The following is an 18,813-nucleotide window of genomic DNA, read 5'->3' on the forward strand; positions in this document are numbered from 1 at the left end:
ATGTATTATATTGAAAATGGTTTTTGTTATCCTTAAAATCCTTATGTTGAGATTGTTCAGTGTTGTATACCTATGCAAAGGATACTATACAATAATAGTTGGGTAAATATTTTTTAGATAGTGTTAAAATATGTATATAGATTTTGAACTTTGTAGTAAAATAAATAACAATCAATTTATTATCAGTTCATAAATGATACTTATTTAAAATAAATATATTTCATTTGTTTATATTTTGTATCAAAGTATTGTGGTTTCTTAGGTCCAACATGTTCCAAACACATGGTTAGTAAATAAGACGATTTGTTGGTTCCCATACCTCCAAAAAGAGCAAAATGAAGTATATTTCTCTATGTCACAAGTTGCTAATATGATATCGAAACATACGGCCCCCAATTCCAAAGATGGTGCAAATTATAAAGTGAAATCAGTTGCAGGACCGTTTGGTAATAAAAATTAACTATATTTTTCTAATAAATATGTCTTAATAATGTTACTAATATATTAGAATAAATTAGTGATGAATTTATATGTGTATATATATATATATATGTACTTAAATACTTGCTAATTTTAAGAAAAATAAAGTCAAGCAAAAAAATTATCCAAAGCTTGGTCAGAACCAGATACGTCAGATGATGGTAGTTATATATCTCAAATAAGATCATCTCCTAAAAAAAGGAAAATAATACCAAAATGTAATCGCCAACTTGAAAAGGAATTTCTGGAACCACCTAAACCACCTACCACACCTATATGTAATATTAATAAATTGTATAACTTAGAAATATAGGTATTTAAAAATATTTGTAACTTTTCTCAATGTTATAGCAACTAGATCTAGTACACATTTTGGTTCTGTTTTGTCAGAGACAAATGATGTACTACAAGGCATCCAGCATACCAGCTCAATCGATGAATATAAAGAAAATAATATGAATAGTATGTAGTATTGTACTATGATGACTATTTAGTTATTTGTTGATAATAACAAAATCAATTTTACTTATTAATTTATAAAATATTTTAAACTAATTAGTTTTTTATTGTTACCTATTATATAAATATAGATACTACAGTCATTTGTACTTAGTTCGAACATATTGGGTAGTTCAAATAATGCAACCAGTCCAAAAAATATAGAAAATGTGGAAAAAAGTAAATATATAAATTACACTTATATAATATGTTGGAATTTGGTAAAAGTTTGTCAATTAAAAATGTAATTATAGATTACTTAAGATATTATAGATAAACATTCGAGTATAGATGATATTAATGTTAGTCCATTACAAGTATCCAATACAATTACAAATAAATTTCAAAATTTGAGCTCAAGCTTTAAGAGTACTCCTAAAGAAAATATTGAATCCTGTATGTATCTACCAATATATTTATAAATTATAATTTATGCATTCTTATTTTTAATTAAGTTACATAATGCAACACCTATACTTATCAATTTTAAAAATTATTAGTTACTACTAGATTTACTAGTCCATCCTGTTCTAGTTATGAACAAAATAATTCAGATTCAAAGAGTTATCCTAAAGAAACTCATTCTACAAGTAGGTTATAAATACTTATAAGTTATGCATACAATTTATCATAGGTTTTATTAGTTTCAAATAGATAAATAATAAGATCAAATTTATTTTTAAGGTGAACCATATGATGATATTTTATTGACGCCAGCTGAGTATACATCTTTAAATAATATATTCCAAGAAAATTCTGTTAATAAAGAATGTACAATTAAATACTATCTAAGCACTAAGTTATTATTAAGTAACATAAATTGCCTATTTTAAAATTTGTTCTGATATTAAGCAATCATTTAGGTGACATTAATGAAATAGCTGAATTTATATGCAACTCTGGTGATGAATGCAATTTTATGATTGACAATGATGTAATTAAAAATGTTGAAAATTCAACTAGTTGTAGTTTGACTGAAAGTGTAAACATAAATGGTTTGTATTCCATTAAGTAAATTGTTGTTGGAAAAATATTATTCAGAATGTTTGTTCTAGATAACTATTGTTGCAAAAATCTGTTATAGAAAAAAATGAAAAGACAACAAAATCGATGTTAAAACAGATCTTGATACAATTACACATGACAAATACCTCAAACACTAAAATAGTGAATGCCATAAAAAATTTGGACCAAAAAGTACAAATTATTATGAAATCGGATTCTAGAATGAAATCTTTAGCTCTACCTATTCCCACATTACCCACTGCTTTCATTAATTTACTACCGGCAAAATCCATTGAAGAAGTAGATTTACTAGAATCTCTTTTATCAGATGAGACTGATGGGTTAAAGAATCAAGAAGAATTAGTGAGTATATATTCTTTTTGAATCATATTTTTATGTATTTTAAATATTTACTTAAATAACTTACTTCATGTCTAAAACTTTGTCTAAAACTTGAACTAAGTATTATGCATCAATATTGTTATAGCTTAAATATCTCTTTAAAATACTTTAAAATATGAGTCATAATTTTTGAAATTTCAGAAAACTTATGTTTATATGAAATTTGGAAGTATTAATTCCATTAGTGCAGCAATACGACAAGCAATTGACACATGCTTTATTTATAAAATATTATCTGCCTTCAGTTATAAAGGGAAAACAAAACGAGGTTTTGTTAATTTAAAATTATTCTCCATCATTTATGGTGAGTATTCTTATATAAAAAAATGTACCTATTGGGTGCAAGTATTATTATAGTAATTATATATATACCTACTTATAAATGGCTTAGGAAGTACCTAATCTAAACATTATTATTATTATTTTTTTTTTTTTCATAATAATGTGCATTTTTAATTTTGATGAAGTGTTTTATTTATTAAGCTACATATCTAATTAATTATTATTATTTACTTAACACGGTTTTTTACTTTTATTCTATTATATCAACTATGATTTTTTCTTATTTTATACCATAAACATATATTGTATTTAAATATAATATTGGTTATATAAATCGCTAATATGCCTTTGCTACTATATATTTTAACATTTCAAATAATTATGTACTGTTTATATTTTGTTCTTTTAGTTATTTTAGTTAGGTTAAGGGGAACCTACTATAATTATGTATTTATAATTTTAAAGACAAAAGCAATTAAAATATTATTAATCTTACTAAACATATTATTATACACATTTTATAATGAATTTAATAAATATTTGTTCCTAATTCATGTTTTTTAGTTTAATTTTATAGTTAAATAATTTACCTATTATATCATAATAATGGAACTATGTTTGTGACAAGCAATATATATATTATATATATATATATATATATATTCTGAAACAACATATAATACAGCTGGTGAATCTGAAAAACTTTTGTTGAACCCTTTCAATCTGGTTAAAATTATAAGCTAATCAACCTATTTCATAGTCAGGATTTAATTTATTTTTTTTATTATGGTCTGGGGAGGGGGAGTAGTAAATGGTCAATCTAGCATAGACATTTTTAAATAAAGGTCTTCATGATAGAGTTGAGGGGAATATAGCATATGAAATTGCATTGCTAATATATATATATACAAATATATATATACATATACATGTATATATTATATACAGCGGCGTATTTAGGAATAGTTATTGGGAGGGAATGAGCCATTGAATGTTACACATAAAAATACTATAAACACGATTTAGTGTCAGGTATATATAGGTAAATTCTTAATAATAAAAAAAGACCAAGGGGTGGATTTATCCCCAAAATCCTCCCCCCCCCCCCCCCGTAAATACGTTGCTGATTACATAGTATGCACGGTTACTGTATTAACATTGAACTGTTATATACTAATTGATAAAACAATGTATAAACCCCGTTGAATCAAAGAAAATTGAACTGTTATTACACAAGAAATTAAATCAAAGGAACACGGTGTATTAAACAAATTGAGGAGCACTGATGCACGGTCATTACACCGATATCAGCACTCCAAATACACGGTTTAACCTGTATAAAAATTCGGTATTCAAAATCAGAAAAAAAACGGTTCACTGAACAGGATTTACACCGTACTCTGCACCAACACATCTTAATATATTAAACACTGACAGCACTGAAAATGCTACTCGAGTATGATCATGGTGTTGATTTTTCGTGCGTCCAAACATAGTCGGATGTCGCCATTTTTTTTTTCGTGCAGACAATAGGTGATGACCAAAGTGATGTAGATTTTTCGATGATTTCTAATTTTAGCATTCTTTGTATTTCCGCGTCCACCTTGGGTATCCTGGCTACCGGTATGGGATATTGTCTTTGATGGATAAGGTCCCCTGCCTTCACTTGTGTCTGACATTGGAATGCTTCAATTTTTCCTGGTTTGCCTGAAAAGATTTCGTCATATTTGTCAAGTAATGACACACATTTTTGTCTCTCGTCGCTGGTAAGAGATACTTGGTCCTCTTCCGGATTTTCGTTTATTTCAACATTAAGTAGGTGCTCCTGGAAGTTGATCAACCTTGGTTTCTGGTTTGCGAACGGTATGGTGTGTATGGTTTTGTCAATCTTGAATTGAATAATTCGTTCTCTGAATTTAATTTGGGAATCATATTTTTTTTTAAATGTCAACCCCAATTATCCCTTTTTCATTTAGATTCTCCACCTAAATGAAATTGGTTTAGATGTACTCGTTCCGATTTTGCATTCACAAAAAATCTGCTTTGATACTTTGCATATTTTTTTCCCGACCGCGTTACTTATTTGGATTCCTGTCACTGGAAGCTGTGGGGTTTTTGGATTTTTGTTTGTGATAATGTCTACCACCTCCTTAGTAAGTACACTGATCGTTGCTCCGGTGTCGATGAGTAAGGTAACGTCCTCCCCTTCTATGGTACATTGAATATACGGACTCACGGATTGATTGGTGGTATTCAACGAGTTGATTGAGTGTTGCTCATTACCACTAGGTCCTGCTTGCTTTTCATTATTCGTTGACACCTGTTGGATTTTTTCAGTTTGTGGTGTGTTGTTCTGTTGGGTCTCTCCTCGTTTGTCATTGTTGCGGTATGGTTGGTTGTTCCAACGGTTGTTGCGTGGTGGCATGTTGTTCCAACCATTATACCGCTGGTTGTTCCAATTGTTGTTGTTGTTTTTTGTTGCACTATTTTCTGTGGTTGACGGTTTGTTTCGTCGGCTCTCCTCCGCACCTAGTACCTTCATTGCATTGATCACTGATTTGTCTGGTAACGATACTAGTATTGCACGCAAGTAACCCGGGTAATGATTTGCTATGTTACTCACAATTTCTTCATCTGATAGTTCAGGACCTTGTAGGTGACGTAGTTTGGATGCCCACTGGGAGAAATGTTCCCTATATGTGACATTGTCCGGTACTTATGTGGTGTTGAGACAATTGCTCCATGTTTGTATTTGTCGTTGTCTCGACCAAAATTCATCAATAAATACGTCTCGAAAATCTGCATAGTCACGTATTTGGAATTTCACCGTTGAGTACCAATTACCGGCGGTGCCCTTCAGGCAATCCCTGATAATAATTAGTTTTTCTTCTTTAGTCATCTGCTTTACTTTGAAATATTCTTCTAAGCTCTGTAAAAATTAGATAGGATGTTGGTCTTTGCTGTTAGCGTAGAACAGTGGTTTGGATATTTCAACATTTGAACTTTTATGCTCGTTGTTCATAATATTTGTGTTTTGTTTTTGATCAACCAACATTTTTTTTAGATTTTGAATGTTGTCATTGTTTTGTTGTTCTAAGTTCTGTAGTTCTCTGTAATAGTTTTCTTTTAATTTTTCGATTTCACTTTTATGTTGACTTTCGATTTCTGTGCATATTCCTTCAATTTCTTCAATTTTCCGATTATTCACGTCTTCCAAATTGCTACACTTTTCTTCTAGTTTGTTGATTTTTGCAAGAATTGTTCTACTAAATATCGGCTATTTCTCTCTACCTCCGCTTTAAATGCATTAAATGCTTCTTCGGATACATTTTTCTTGGGTGCCATTTTAAAGATGTAGTATTTCTTCTCAAGAGCACCATGTAGTATTTCTTCTTAATTTAATCTCGTAGGCCGAAGTAGAATTTCTTCTGAATCGAGCACTGCAGTTGGGCGCCAATGTAATGAAAACTGACTCGTTGTTACTTGTATTATAACTCAATCAACGTTTATTTTAATTAAACTTTATGATACAATAATTGATGTTGTATTTTACAGTATTTTCTTTTATCGATATCATATGTTTTATACTCAAAAATGTTTAGAGTTAAAATATTTTATATAGGGATTACATAAAAGGGTGGGAAACATACATGAAACTCACGGTTTATTCCTGTGTGTTGGTGGATGACTGTTTTCTTGGCAATATCCGTCTCGCTGGTAGAGTACGGATGCTCCTCAATAAGTGCCGTGGTATGCTGGACGGGTAGGCTCCCTATGATGGCAGCTGGGCTAGGAATACTCACGCCCTGGTTCAACGGGTTAGGCAGTTCTGATCGGACAGCGGCGACGATGGCTCGGCGTTCTCAATTCACTGAACTGCGTATAACGATGGGACGGCGGCGGCGATGGCTCGGCGTTCTTGATTCACTCAACTGCGTATAACGATCGGACGGCGGCGGCGATGGCTCGGCGTTCTCGATTCACTGAACGGTTACGGACTCGGACGCTGTGACTTCTCACGGCACGAGAAGGGGAACAGGGGGGCCAACTAGACTTAAAGAAGTCGTAGGTTGGTGGTTAAAGCCTGTAGCATATCCGTGTCTAACAGTCACGCGTACCGTCCGGCTTATGCAGGCCAGAGAGTGGTGCTGTTGTAAGTACAGTGATTGCATCCGTGTCTAACGATCTCAAAGTATCGTCCGGCTTGAACATTCACTGCACTGAGCAGGGAGCAAGGGGGTCTGCACTGGGTCCGCTGGCCTCTACTTATGGTATACCTGGCCGTTGTGATGTATGTAATTCATGTGTGGCGGTATTTGTGCATCCTGTTCATGCTGTTAGACTTAAAACCCTTTGCAAAATTCTAGAAGGTAGATGCACTTCTACTGATTTAGAATCTTGAAAGACTTTGGTTTTAAGTCTTGGGGTTTTCTTGTAGTGGACTATTTCCCGGAGGGCGGCGGCCGTTCGGAAACAGTATACTGCGCGGTACGCTATCTATATTTATTGCGAACAGTCGCTGTTGCGCGTTCGACGGTGTTTCGGTCGTGGCGTGAGCGCGCGGTGGTACAACGGGGCAGAAACGCAGTAACGAGTAACGAGAGTGCGCCACCTAAATGGGCACTCCGTTTTATCTCGTTACACTTTGCCGACAACCTTATCTAATAATATTTATATTTTAACTATGGAAAATGATCGAACGCGTTACACTTTGGGGGTTCCAATTCCTGACCAAAAAGCGAAGACGGTCGCGGAAGCCTTTGTTATACACTTCGTTTGTGTACATGGCATACCGGGAACGATATTAACTGATCAGGGCACCAATTTCCTTAGTAAAACGTTTACTGAAGTTTGCAAGTTATTAAAGATAGAAAAAGTTAACACTAGTACTTTTAGGCCACAGGGTAATCCTGTTGAACATGCTCATAGGACCTTAGCTGAGTACTTACGACATTATGTAGACAAGAATTTAAATAATTGGGATAATTTATTACCCTTTGCATTTTTTGTATATAATTCGACAGTACATTCATCTACTAACTTCCAGCCGCACTAGTTTACGGACTCGCATTGAAGGTACTGATTAAATTAAAAACCGAACCAGAACCACGATACAATTACGATGATTATTTATTTGATTTAAAGGAAAACATGCAAGTGTCACATTTGATGGCTAGGGAACAATTAATTAAAAATAAAATAAAAAGTAAAGAAAGATACGATAGAAACGAAAACCCACAAGAAATACATGTTAAGGATTTAGTACTCCTAAAGGATAATAATTATAGAACAAAACTCGATCCATTATGATTAGGGCCATACGAAGTCATAGCAATAGTGGGAAATGAAAATGTAGTATATACAGCGTGGGCGGCGAAGCATCACTGTTGATAAAAATAATGTAAAAAAATATTATAATAATGCACAAGCCGATTAAAAAAATATATATATATAGTAAATATATACTTAATTAACGTGTAAATTATTAATTTAATTTTAAGAATAAAACTAAATAGGAAGCATAATACAACCAATGTAGAATTAAACATTTTTTCTAAATATTCTTTAAGCAGAAAAAATAATAATAATAAAAATTATAGATAAATTTTAATTTTAGGGACAGACAAAGGAAATTCATTTTGGAACTTGAAATGGCACTCCAACAAGAATTACATGAAACATATACTATAGGGCCGGAAAACACACCGAGGTGTTTTGTAGGTCATATCAATACTGCAAATAATAACATTGAAGAACCTTTCACAACTCTCGAAATAACTAAAATAATAGAAATTATTACTAAAATCATGTACGATTAACTTTTAAATCGTTGCTCTTCATCGACAAGGTGGTTATTTATCAACATTTTGAAAATACCCTCGTTTTCTCGTTTATTATAAATCTCACTGACTTTCTTTCTTAAATTCCAATGTTCATGGAGCATATATTCTTCATCTTCGTCATCGATTATTAAATGTCGAAGAATAAGCAGTGCAATTAGTTTTTTCTTTCTTTCAAGACGATTCATTGCAATTGCAAAATTATTAATTAATAACTATAATAATATAATAATAATTTATAATAATACTGTACTAGTAATATTGTATTTACTTAATAAATTATTACAAATACACTACACAATGATCACACTTTCAGTAGTCAACTGAATTGTTCAACGCGCCACCACTATATTTTATAGGAAAACACTTTTACGCCGCGTAATACGTTTTACGCTCACGCCGACGTGATCGGTTTCTGCGGCGAAAAAAACGCGCTCCTAGGAAAACGTACCTTAAGGTACATAAACACACCGTTTCTCCGATCCCACCTTTCGCGCCGCCCGAACGACGTTTTGGACACATTCATGTCGACCTCGTCGGACCTCTGCCGCCGTCCAACAATTTTAAGTACCTGCTCACCATCATCGATCGATTCACTCGCTGGCCGGAAGCCTGGCCACTCGAGAATATGTCAGCTCACGCTGTCGCTCAGTCGCTTACCGTGAATTGGATCGCACGATTCGGCGTCCCCGACAACATCACCACCGACCAGGGAAGACAGTTCGAATCCGACTTATACCGCTCTCTTTTTTCAACATTCGGTATTCAACACTCGAGAACTTCACCTTATCACCCTCAGTCGAATGGCTTGGTCGAACGTTTTCACCGAACCCTGAAGTCCGCGCTCACTGCACACGAATCAACGCAGTGGTCAACGAAGTTGCCGATCGTCCTCCTTGCACTACGCAACACAGTGAAAGCCGGTTTCGAACACACTCCGGCCGAGTTGATCTACGGCGCGACACTTCGACTTCCCGGCGAAATGTTTCACGCTGCGGCCGCGGAACCTCCACCGCCGAACTGGTAGCAACGCTCCGCAACTACATGGCTGAGTTACGTTTCACTCCAGGTACTGTAATGATATGAGATTTGTAATTGTTATTATAAGATAACAACAATAATAATATAACCTAAAAAGGATATTGTTTAATGTTCTCTCTTTTGAATAATAAAAATATATCAGTTCGTTATAAGATTTAAAACGTGTTATACAATTATTACAATGGCGCAGTCGGTAAAAATGCGATTTTAGTTTTTTTTTTCAATAAGATTGTTATAAAGGTAGTATAGTGTTAAATCGGTCAACGAGAAAAAAAAGGGAAACGCGATGGAACAGGATAAAGATTGTATCTTACGTTTTGAACCCTCCAATTGGGAGAAATGGAAGAGATCTATAATGATCTATATTTTATCGCAAAACATAACAAAGGATACTCAAAAACAAGCTATAATACTGCATAAAGGTGGACAAGAACTACAAGATGTATTCTTTGGAATACCAGAACATGGTAATCCACCACAAGGAACAACAGTGTTCGAACATACCATAAATCTGTTAGATCAGCATTTCATACCAAAAGTGAACCCAGTGTATGAAAGACACGTTTTCAGAAAAATAAGACAAGAAGTTAATGAGTCAGTTGGGCAGTTCATATCAAAACTAAGACAGCAAGTAGGTAAATGTGATTTTGCTGATGCTGACACGGAAATGTGCGATCAAATTATAGAACATTGTACATCTGATGAACTTAGACGGAAGTTACTTGAAAAAAACAATTTAAATTTGTCAGAAATCATTGAAGAGGCTAAACGATTCGAGTTAGTAACACAACAGGCTGATACATTATGCAAGAATGAAAAAGAAACGGTAAATAAAGTCACAAAGTATGAAAAGCAAAAGTATCACAAAATGGAAAAGTCTAAAACCAAAAACAAGGCATGTTATAGATGCGGAAACGAAAATCATTTTAAAAATGATCCTAGTTGCCCGGCAAAAGATAAAAAATGTGGTCGATGTGGTTTAATCGGGCATTTTAAAGCGTACTGCAAAACAAAGTTGCCCACGAATACAAAAGAACCATGGAAAAAGTATCCACAACAAACATCGCGGAACAATAAAATAAATGCGGTAAAAGAAGCAAGAAGTGATGACGATGCCATAGTATTCCAGATAACAAAGAAGAAAGGTTTGGTGACAAATGAGGTAACATGTGAAGTTGGTGGCACACATATCAAGTTCCTAATTGATTCGGGATCTAGTTGTAATATTATTTCAGAACAAACCTGGAAAAGAAACAAAATTAACTACATTAAAAAGGAAAGTGAAGTATCTCAAAAGCTATTTGCATACTCAAGTAAAGCACCACTTCAAGTTATAAAAAAAGTTATAACAACAATTAAGATATTAGACCATGAAGAAGTAGTAGACATTTTTGTAGTTAAAGGTAATAATCAGTCACTACTAGGGTATGAAACGTCAGTGAAGTTAGGACTGTTAAAAATTGGTTTAAATATAAATGAAATAACATCAAAAATTAGTTCATACAAAAGTGAATATCCAAATCTGTTCAATGGGATTGGAAAATTAAAAGAAAAACAAATACAACTTCGCATCAATGAAAATATCAGCCCGGTTGCTCAACAACATAGACGTATTCCGATACATTTAAGAAAACAATTAGAAAATGAACTTACAAGACTTGAAAAATTGGATATAATTGAAAAAGTTGATGGACCAACACCTTGGGTCTCTCCTATTGTTTTAGTTCCAAAAAAAAACGGAGAAGTCAGACTATGTGTAGACATGAGAAGACCAAATGCAGCCATCGAAAGAGTGCGTCATGTGACTCCAACCATTGATGACATAATAAGTGCGGTAAATGGGTCAAAAGTATTTTCAAAATTGGATCTTAATGAGGGCTACCACCAGTTGGAGTTGGATTGTGCATCAAGATTTATCACAACATTTAGCACTCACGTTGGACTTAGACGGTACAAAAGGTTGAGTTTTGGAATAAATTCTGCGGCAGAAGTATTCCAAGATGAAATAAGACAAGTGCTTGTAAACATTCCCAACGTGATGAACGTTAGTGATGACATACTAATATATGGCAAATCACAAGAAGAACATGATATTACTTTAAAAAAAGTACTAAATCGTTTAGAAGAAAAAGGACTCACATTAAATTATGAAAAATGTCTTTTTAGTGTCAAAAAGCTCACATTTTTTGGGTACCAATTCAGCGAATAAGGCGTTAAAATAGATGAAAGAAAAATAGAGGCATTCATACAACTCAAGCCACCATCTAACGTATCTGAAGTAAGGAGTATACTAGGTATGATCAATTACTGTGGCAGATTTATTCCAAACTTAGCAGATAAAACAAAACCATTAAGAGACCTGACAATAGCAAATAGAAAATGGTCATGGAGCAGTACAGAAAAAACAGCATTCAATAACTTAAAAGAAAATATTGTGAAAAATGTAAGTAATTCCTATTATGACACACAAAAAGAAACAGAACTAATTGTTGATGCTGGACCTGAAGGAGTTGCTGCCATTTTAGCACAATTACCACACAACATTATTGCTTGTGCAAGAAAGACTTTGAACTCTGTTGAAAAAAGATATTCACAGATTGAAAAAGAGATGTTAGCTGTGGTGTGGGCCATTCAACACTTCAAACTCTTTTTGTTTGGAAAAGAATTCATTTTAAAGACAGACAACAAACCGTCAGTCTCAATTTTAAGCAGTCAAACAAAGGAGACATCAGCAAGGTTAGAACGCCTAAGACTAAAGATTCAAGGATATAACTATAAAGTCATACATACAAAAGGTAACACAAATCCATCAGACTTTATGTCAAGACATCCTCTAAACCAACGGCAAACAAATGGCTGGGAAATGGGAATAGAAGAACATGTCAATACTATAGCAGAATTAAGCATACCAAAAACAATGACAAGAAAAGAGGTTGCAGAGCACACAAACAGTGAGAAAGAACTAACAAAATTAAAAGTAGCATTATTGGAGAACACTATGCTAGAATCAGTATATAGGCCATTCAAAGATGAATTGACAATCACAAATGATGGACTTGTATTAAAACAAAATAAGATAGTCATACCAAAGGTCCTACAAAAGAAGGTAGTCAAGCTGGCACATACTGGACATCAAGGAATAGAGAAGACTAAAACATTGTTAAGAAGCAAGGTATGGTTCCCAAACATGAATAAAATGGCAACAGAGGAAACTAGTACATGCATTCCATGTCAAGCAGCAATGCCAAAAACAAATAATGATCCAATATTGAGTACAGAACTACCGCTAGGACCATGGGAAAAGTTAGACTTAGACTTTGGCGGACCATTTCCAAATGGTAAATATACATTGGTAATTATTGATGAATATTCCAGATACCCATTAGTAAGAGTAATAAACAATCTAAAAACTGAAACTGTAACTCATGAATTAGAAAAAATGTTCATGGAATTTGGTTTACCTGAGTACATTAAAACGGATAACGGACCACCAATGAATGGAACACAGTTCAGTCAGTTTTTACAATCATTCGGAATAAAACACAGGAAAATAATGCCATGTTGGCCACAAGCAAATGGAACGGTAGAGCGATTCATGAGAACTCTCGGAAAAGCAATTAAAACGTCAATTATATCTAATAAGAAATGGGAAGAAGCAATTGATGAGTTTCTAATGTCATATCGAACAACACCACACACTACCACAAGGGCAACACCAGCATCACTAATTTTTAGAGGAAAATTTAGGACTTGGTTACCAGAAATGAAAAACATTGACACAAATGAAGATGACGAAGAAACCGATACAATAATAAGAGACAATGATGCAAGGAACAAAAACATAAGCGCAACAAACAGTGATGTGAGACGTGCAGCAACACAACATGGACTGGAAGTTGGAGACACGGTACTAATAAAACAGAATGCAATAAATAAATACTCAACACCGTTCAATCCAGAACCTCTGAAGATAGTGGAAGTAAAAGGAACAATGATCACTGGCGCAAGACCTGACAAAAGACAAGTAACCAGGAACGCATCACACTTCAAAAGAATCACTACAGAAGAACCGAGGAGAGGTAAAAGAATGAAGAGCACTCCAAAACATTTTGAAGACTTCATTGTTTAGAAAAAAAAAATAAAGTATATTGACAACTACACAATGTTACTGTTAAAATTTTATGAATCATGTATTATTTAAAATTTATTATTATTATTAAGATTTTCACTATTTGTCCAACATATCATAATTTGTATTTTATAATTTATAATATTATAATATTATGTTTGTTAAACATGTAGCAGGGGAGAGATGTAATGATATGAGATTTGTAATTGTTATCATAAGATAACAACAATAATAATATAACCTAAAAAGGATATTGTTTTATGTTCTCTCTTTTGAATAATAAAAATATATCAGTTCGTTATAAGATTTAAAACTTGTTATACAATTATTACAGGTACCAACCACAGTACACGACGCGCTACGTTCGTACCGAATGATCTGAGCCAGGTCAGTCACGTTTTCCTCCGAATCGACGCCGTCCAGTCGCCGCTCCAGCCACGATACGAGGGCCCGTTTGCAGTTTTGGAACGCCGTGAAAAAACATACAAGGACAACGCCACCGATCAACGACGTGGATTTCCATCGACCGACTCAAGCCAGCATTCATCGCACGTGAAGATCCAACCGCCGACCATACGTACGCCATACGTAACCATACGTACGCCGCGCAATCAATCGAACGCCCCCCAAAAAAACGCGTCTGTTTTTTTCCCAACGAGGGGGAGTAATGTGGTGATTACGACGCGTTATCACCACTTACGCTAGCGCGTCCGTTTTCTTATTGTTACCTTTTTGTGCCTAACTTTGAATTATATGTAATATGTTAACGTTTTTGTCCATATATGTACGCAGCCGTGAATTATATATCTCTTTTTGTATTGTCTTTTGCCGCGCTACGACGCGCCGCCGCAACTCTTTCTCCCGCCTCGCACGCCGACTTTTTCGCCGTTACGGGCTCGAATTCGTTTTCACTCGCCTCGCTAGTTTTTTTTTTCACGCTCTCGACTCGACGCTACTCGACGCGAGTAGCCCTACGTCACGGCTCTCCACTCCGACGACCGTTCGACATTTTCGCGTATCCCCACGATAATTAAATATTTTTATATACCAAAATAATTATTTTGTTTGTTTGTTATAGTAAATTATTTCATATCGCCAAAACAACTTGCGTTGACTTTATTGTTAAAACCTCCTAATCTGGTAAAAAGATAGTGTCCTGCCGGTACACCGTGCCACGGAACACCTAGTAGGTAGCTACCAACATTGGTAACCTCACGACGACCGACACTACAATCCAAAATCCTTATCACTAATTTTTATCACAGATCATTATCACCAGACCTCTGTATCACCCATACACCGCGTCGGCTCGAGTTGACGACCAGACCACAAGACCACTGCGGTTTCCGACATCGATCACACCCCTCGCTAACCCCGGGTGGTTTGGGGGTCTCCCTCAGCGACGCTCGAAGAGCTAGTCTAAAACTATAAAGCAGAGACCCGTGTGGCGCTCCTCTGGCGATTTTTTGTACTAGCGTAAGAGATGGCCAATGAAAAAATTCTATGGGCGGTCCCCCAGTTCTCTGATTTGTAATATTATATGTATCAGAAAAAAAAAGTTATTTTTACGAAGAACTTTGTATTTATATTTTTATTTTTTTTATTTTTATAATATTTATACAATCTATACTTAATAGCACAAATAGTAAAAGTGAAAAGTGACAGAAAAAACATGGTATACTTGAATTAAGAAGTCACCCACTAGTGACTCTTTGCGTGATGGGAGATTTGGAAGGAAAATGTAATAGTTATTTTATTTTTTTTTTATTATTTTTTTTTTTTTTTTTGTAGAGAGAGGGAGAAGAGTGAGTGGTGATTAAGATTAAAGTAAAAGGTCTATACACCATCTCCTTTTCAGTCGACGGCGAGGATTATCGGGAAGTGTTAAGATATTTAGGTTGCTGATTAGGGTTATTGTGGTTTACTAGACGTGAGAAGAAACGCTTATAATATAAAACAGATTCTTCGGTCTTTTAATATGTAGATCGTTGTGGAGTGTTAAATTAGAAATGTATGGTGGAGCGTTGGTGAGTTGACGTAGAGTGATATTCTGATAAGATTGAATTTTATTAAGATTCGATTTCTTTGACGCACCCCAGAGTTGTAGACCATAAGTCCAGATTGGTCTTAAAAATGCTTTGTAAATTAGCAGTTTATTTTTTAAACTTGTGCATTTATTTTTTGATAACAAGGATTTAAGCATACGAGAACGAGAGTTTAAAATTAATCTTTTGGATCGGATGTGTGGATTCCAGGTCAATCTTTTGTCTAAGGTAAGGCCTAAATATTTTACTGTCTCGGAAGCGGGTATAGGTATGTTATCCAGTGAAACTGGAGGACAAAGGCCGTGTCTCAAGGTGAAGGTGGTATGAATTGACTTGGCGTGATTCAGTTTTATTCTTCATTTGGTGTACCAAGATGAAATAAGATTGAGATGAGTTTGTAGGTTACCAGAGGCTATTAGGGGATTTTAATGAATTGAAATTAAAGCTTTGTCATCAGCGTAATCCGCAACAATGGTGTTTTCAGTGACGGGTTGATCAGAGGCATAGATGTTAAACAATAATGGAGATAGAATACCACCTTGGGGTACGCCTGCATTTATCATAGCCATCTGTGAAGTACAAGTTCCGATGCGGATTTGAAAGTATCGATCGGTAAGGTAGGATTTAGTTAGGAGAAACAGGGAAGGTGGAAGAAAGTTGCGAAGTTTAAAAAGTAAGCTATCGTGCCAAACCCGATCGAATGCCTGTGAGATATCTAAAAAAATACAGGAACAGTATTGTTTACGTTCCAACGAGGTTGATATAGAATCAACCAGGCGGTGTACTTGATGAATTGTGTTGTGTTTAGCGCGAAATCCGAATTGAGATGAAGGAAGAATGTTATTTGAGATAACATATGGGGATAGTCGTTGAAGAATAAGCCTTTTGCAAATTTTTGAAAAAAAAGGTAAGAGGCTTATAGGTCTATATGAATTTGGAGCGTCTGGAGGTTTGTTTGGCTTTGCAAACATGACAATGTGTTCCCACATAAGAGGGAAATATGATAGACGAAATATTGCATTAAATATATAAGTCAAAAGGACTATTGCCTTTTTAGGTAGACATTTTGCTACCTCTGCTGTTATAAGGTCAAAACCGGGAGATTTTTTATTCGAATGTTTTAAAATTATATTTTTGACCTCGTTTGGTGTGGTGTATTTCACGGGAGGTCCATTAGGTAACGGAGAGTCTAAATATTTTCTAACATTATCTAAGTGTTGAGGGTCTAGAAGAATATCAGCATGAGGTTTAAAAATATTTGATAAATGCGTTTTGAATACTTCTGCTTTTTCTGCGTCACTGATAGCTAGTGTATTGTCTGCATTTTTAAGAGGAGTTGAGGGAGATTTAAGTTTTAAAAGCTGTTTAGTTTCTCTCCAAAGGGAACAGTCGGCGACAGAAAGGTTGTGCAATTTTTGCTCGAAAGCATTGGCTTTATGTTTTGTAAGGATTTTTTTCAAGGAATTAGCAAGTTTGTTATAGGCGGATTTGTGTGAAGGAAGACAATAGAGGTGGTATCTTGCTCTTGCTCTGCGTTTTTCCACAATTAAACTTCGAATTTCTACTAGTATTATTGGGTAATTTAAATTAGAGTTTAATATATTGTTTGAGTTAACAGTTTTAGCAGGTTTTATGGCAGTCCAGGCTGCCGATTGAATTAGAGTTGTGAAATTGTTGACTGCTTCGTCAATATCAAGATTGGATTTCATCCTGATATTTAGGTTAATATTTTCATTTACTGTATCGTGAAATTTGATGTGATCCGTAAGGGTTGAGAATAATTTGGGTGGCTTAATACGTGCAAGTGGCGTGGCTGAAATAGTTAGGAGAACTGAGGAATGATCAGAGTTTAAATCCAGTATGTTTTTAGTACAGAAATGTATGTTGCTGGGTATCTTGGCGGCAAAAAGATCAAGAATGTCAGGTTTTTTTTTAAGTGAGGTAGGCCAATAAGTAGGTCCAGGTGGTGAGAAGATATTAAATTTTTTTTTGTTGGAAAAGCTGTGTAAAATAAAACCACGAGGGTTATTTATACGACAGCCCCAGCTTTGATGTTTAGCATTATAATCACCCCCGATAATTAAGTTGTTTTTAATTGAACCAAAAAAATCATTGAGTAAAGCTCTGGTGATGTTGTGACGAGGGGGAGAGTAGAGAGCACCTATGGTGATTGGGATGTTATTCAATTTAATTTGGATGAAGCAAGATTGAATATAATCATGGCAATATTCAGGAAGAGGTTGAAAAAATAAGGAAGTTTTAATTAGTATGGCTACTCCGCCATGTGCTGAATTATCTGGATGGTTAGTTTTTATTAGATGAAATCCTGGGATATTGAATTTAGAATACTTAGTGAAGTGGGTTTCTGTTATCAATGCAATGTCAATACGACTATTGTACAAAACAGATTGGAGCTCGTTTATGTGGTTTTTGAGACCATTTGCGTTAAATAGTAAAATTAGGAGGGAATTGTTTGTGATTGAGTTATTTATTTTTATTATCTAAAAGACTGGTGATTACTTTTGTAAGTAGAGAAATTAATGGATTTAAAAGAGTTTTGAATTCACTTAAGAAACTTGTCAACAGAATATTTATATCAGTGGCTGAGGGGGGTGTGACTGGATCTTGAGGAGGTGGAGTAGGATTGGAGGATAGGCCGGAAGTTGCAGCTGCATAAGTTATTGGTTGATCAGGAAGGTGCATGGAGTGGTTTGATGGGTGACTATCTTGTACATTTTTAGATTTAAGATTATAATTAGTTTTTACAGTTAAATTTTTGTTATTATTTATAGTATTTGGGTTCTTACGACGTTGCAGATTTTTGTAGACTGAGCATCCTTTGTAGCTCGCAGGATGATTTTCTTGGCAAAGAGCATATTTAGGAGGTTCATCACGTGAATTTCGGCAGGAAGATGAATGATGGTCATTACCGCAGCGTACGCAGCGAGGCGAGTACCCATAGTTGGTATGTCCGTAATCCTGGCAGTTCGCACATTGAGAAATTGTTTTGGGTTTGTAAGGTTCTTCAACAATGATTTTGGTGTGACCCAAGCAGCAAAGAAATGTTTTAGAAATGTATTTAAAACATTAC

General features: G+C 34.7%; 1 protein-coding gene and 2 pseudogenes across 1 annotated transcript; all 3 read left to right on the forward strand.

Annotated features, from left to right (window-relative positions):
- The first annotated feature begins 352 nt into the window (after window positions 1–352).
- On the forward strand, window positions 353–950 carry LOC132934390 (uncharacterized; annotated as a pseudogene).
- Window positions 951–1,186: 236 nt separating this feature from the next.
- Window positions 1,187–4,129, forward strand: LOC132932746 (uncharacterized; annotated as a pseudogene).
- A 5,705-nt stretch (window positions 4,130–9,834) lies between these two features.
- Window positions 9,835–11,757, forward strand: LOC132932748 (uncharacterized protein K02A2.6-like). Its single transcript, XM_060999112.1, has one exon. It carries the CDS (start codon window positions 9,835–9,837, stop codon window positions 11,755–11,757), a length of 1,923 nt encoding a protein of 640 aa, XP_060855095.1.
- Window positions 11,758–18,813: the final 7,056 nt, after the last annotated feature.

The sequence above is a fragment of the Metopolophium dirhodum genome, chromosome 1 (genome assembly GCF_019925205.1).
Source record: "Metopolophium dirhodum isolate CAU chromosome 1, ASM1992520v1, whole genome shotgun sequence".
Taxonomy (NCBI): Eukaryota; Metazoa; Arthropoda; class Insecta; order Hemiptera; family Aphididae; genus Metopolophium; species Metopolophium dirhodum.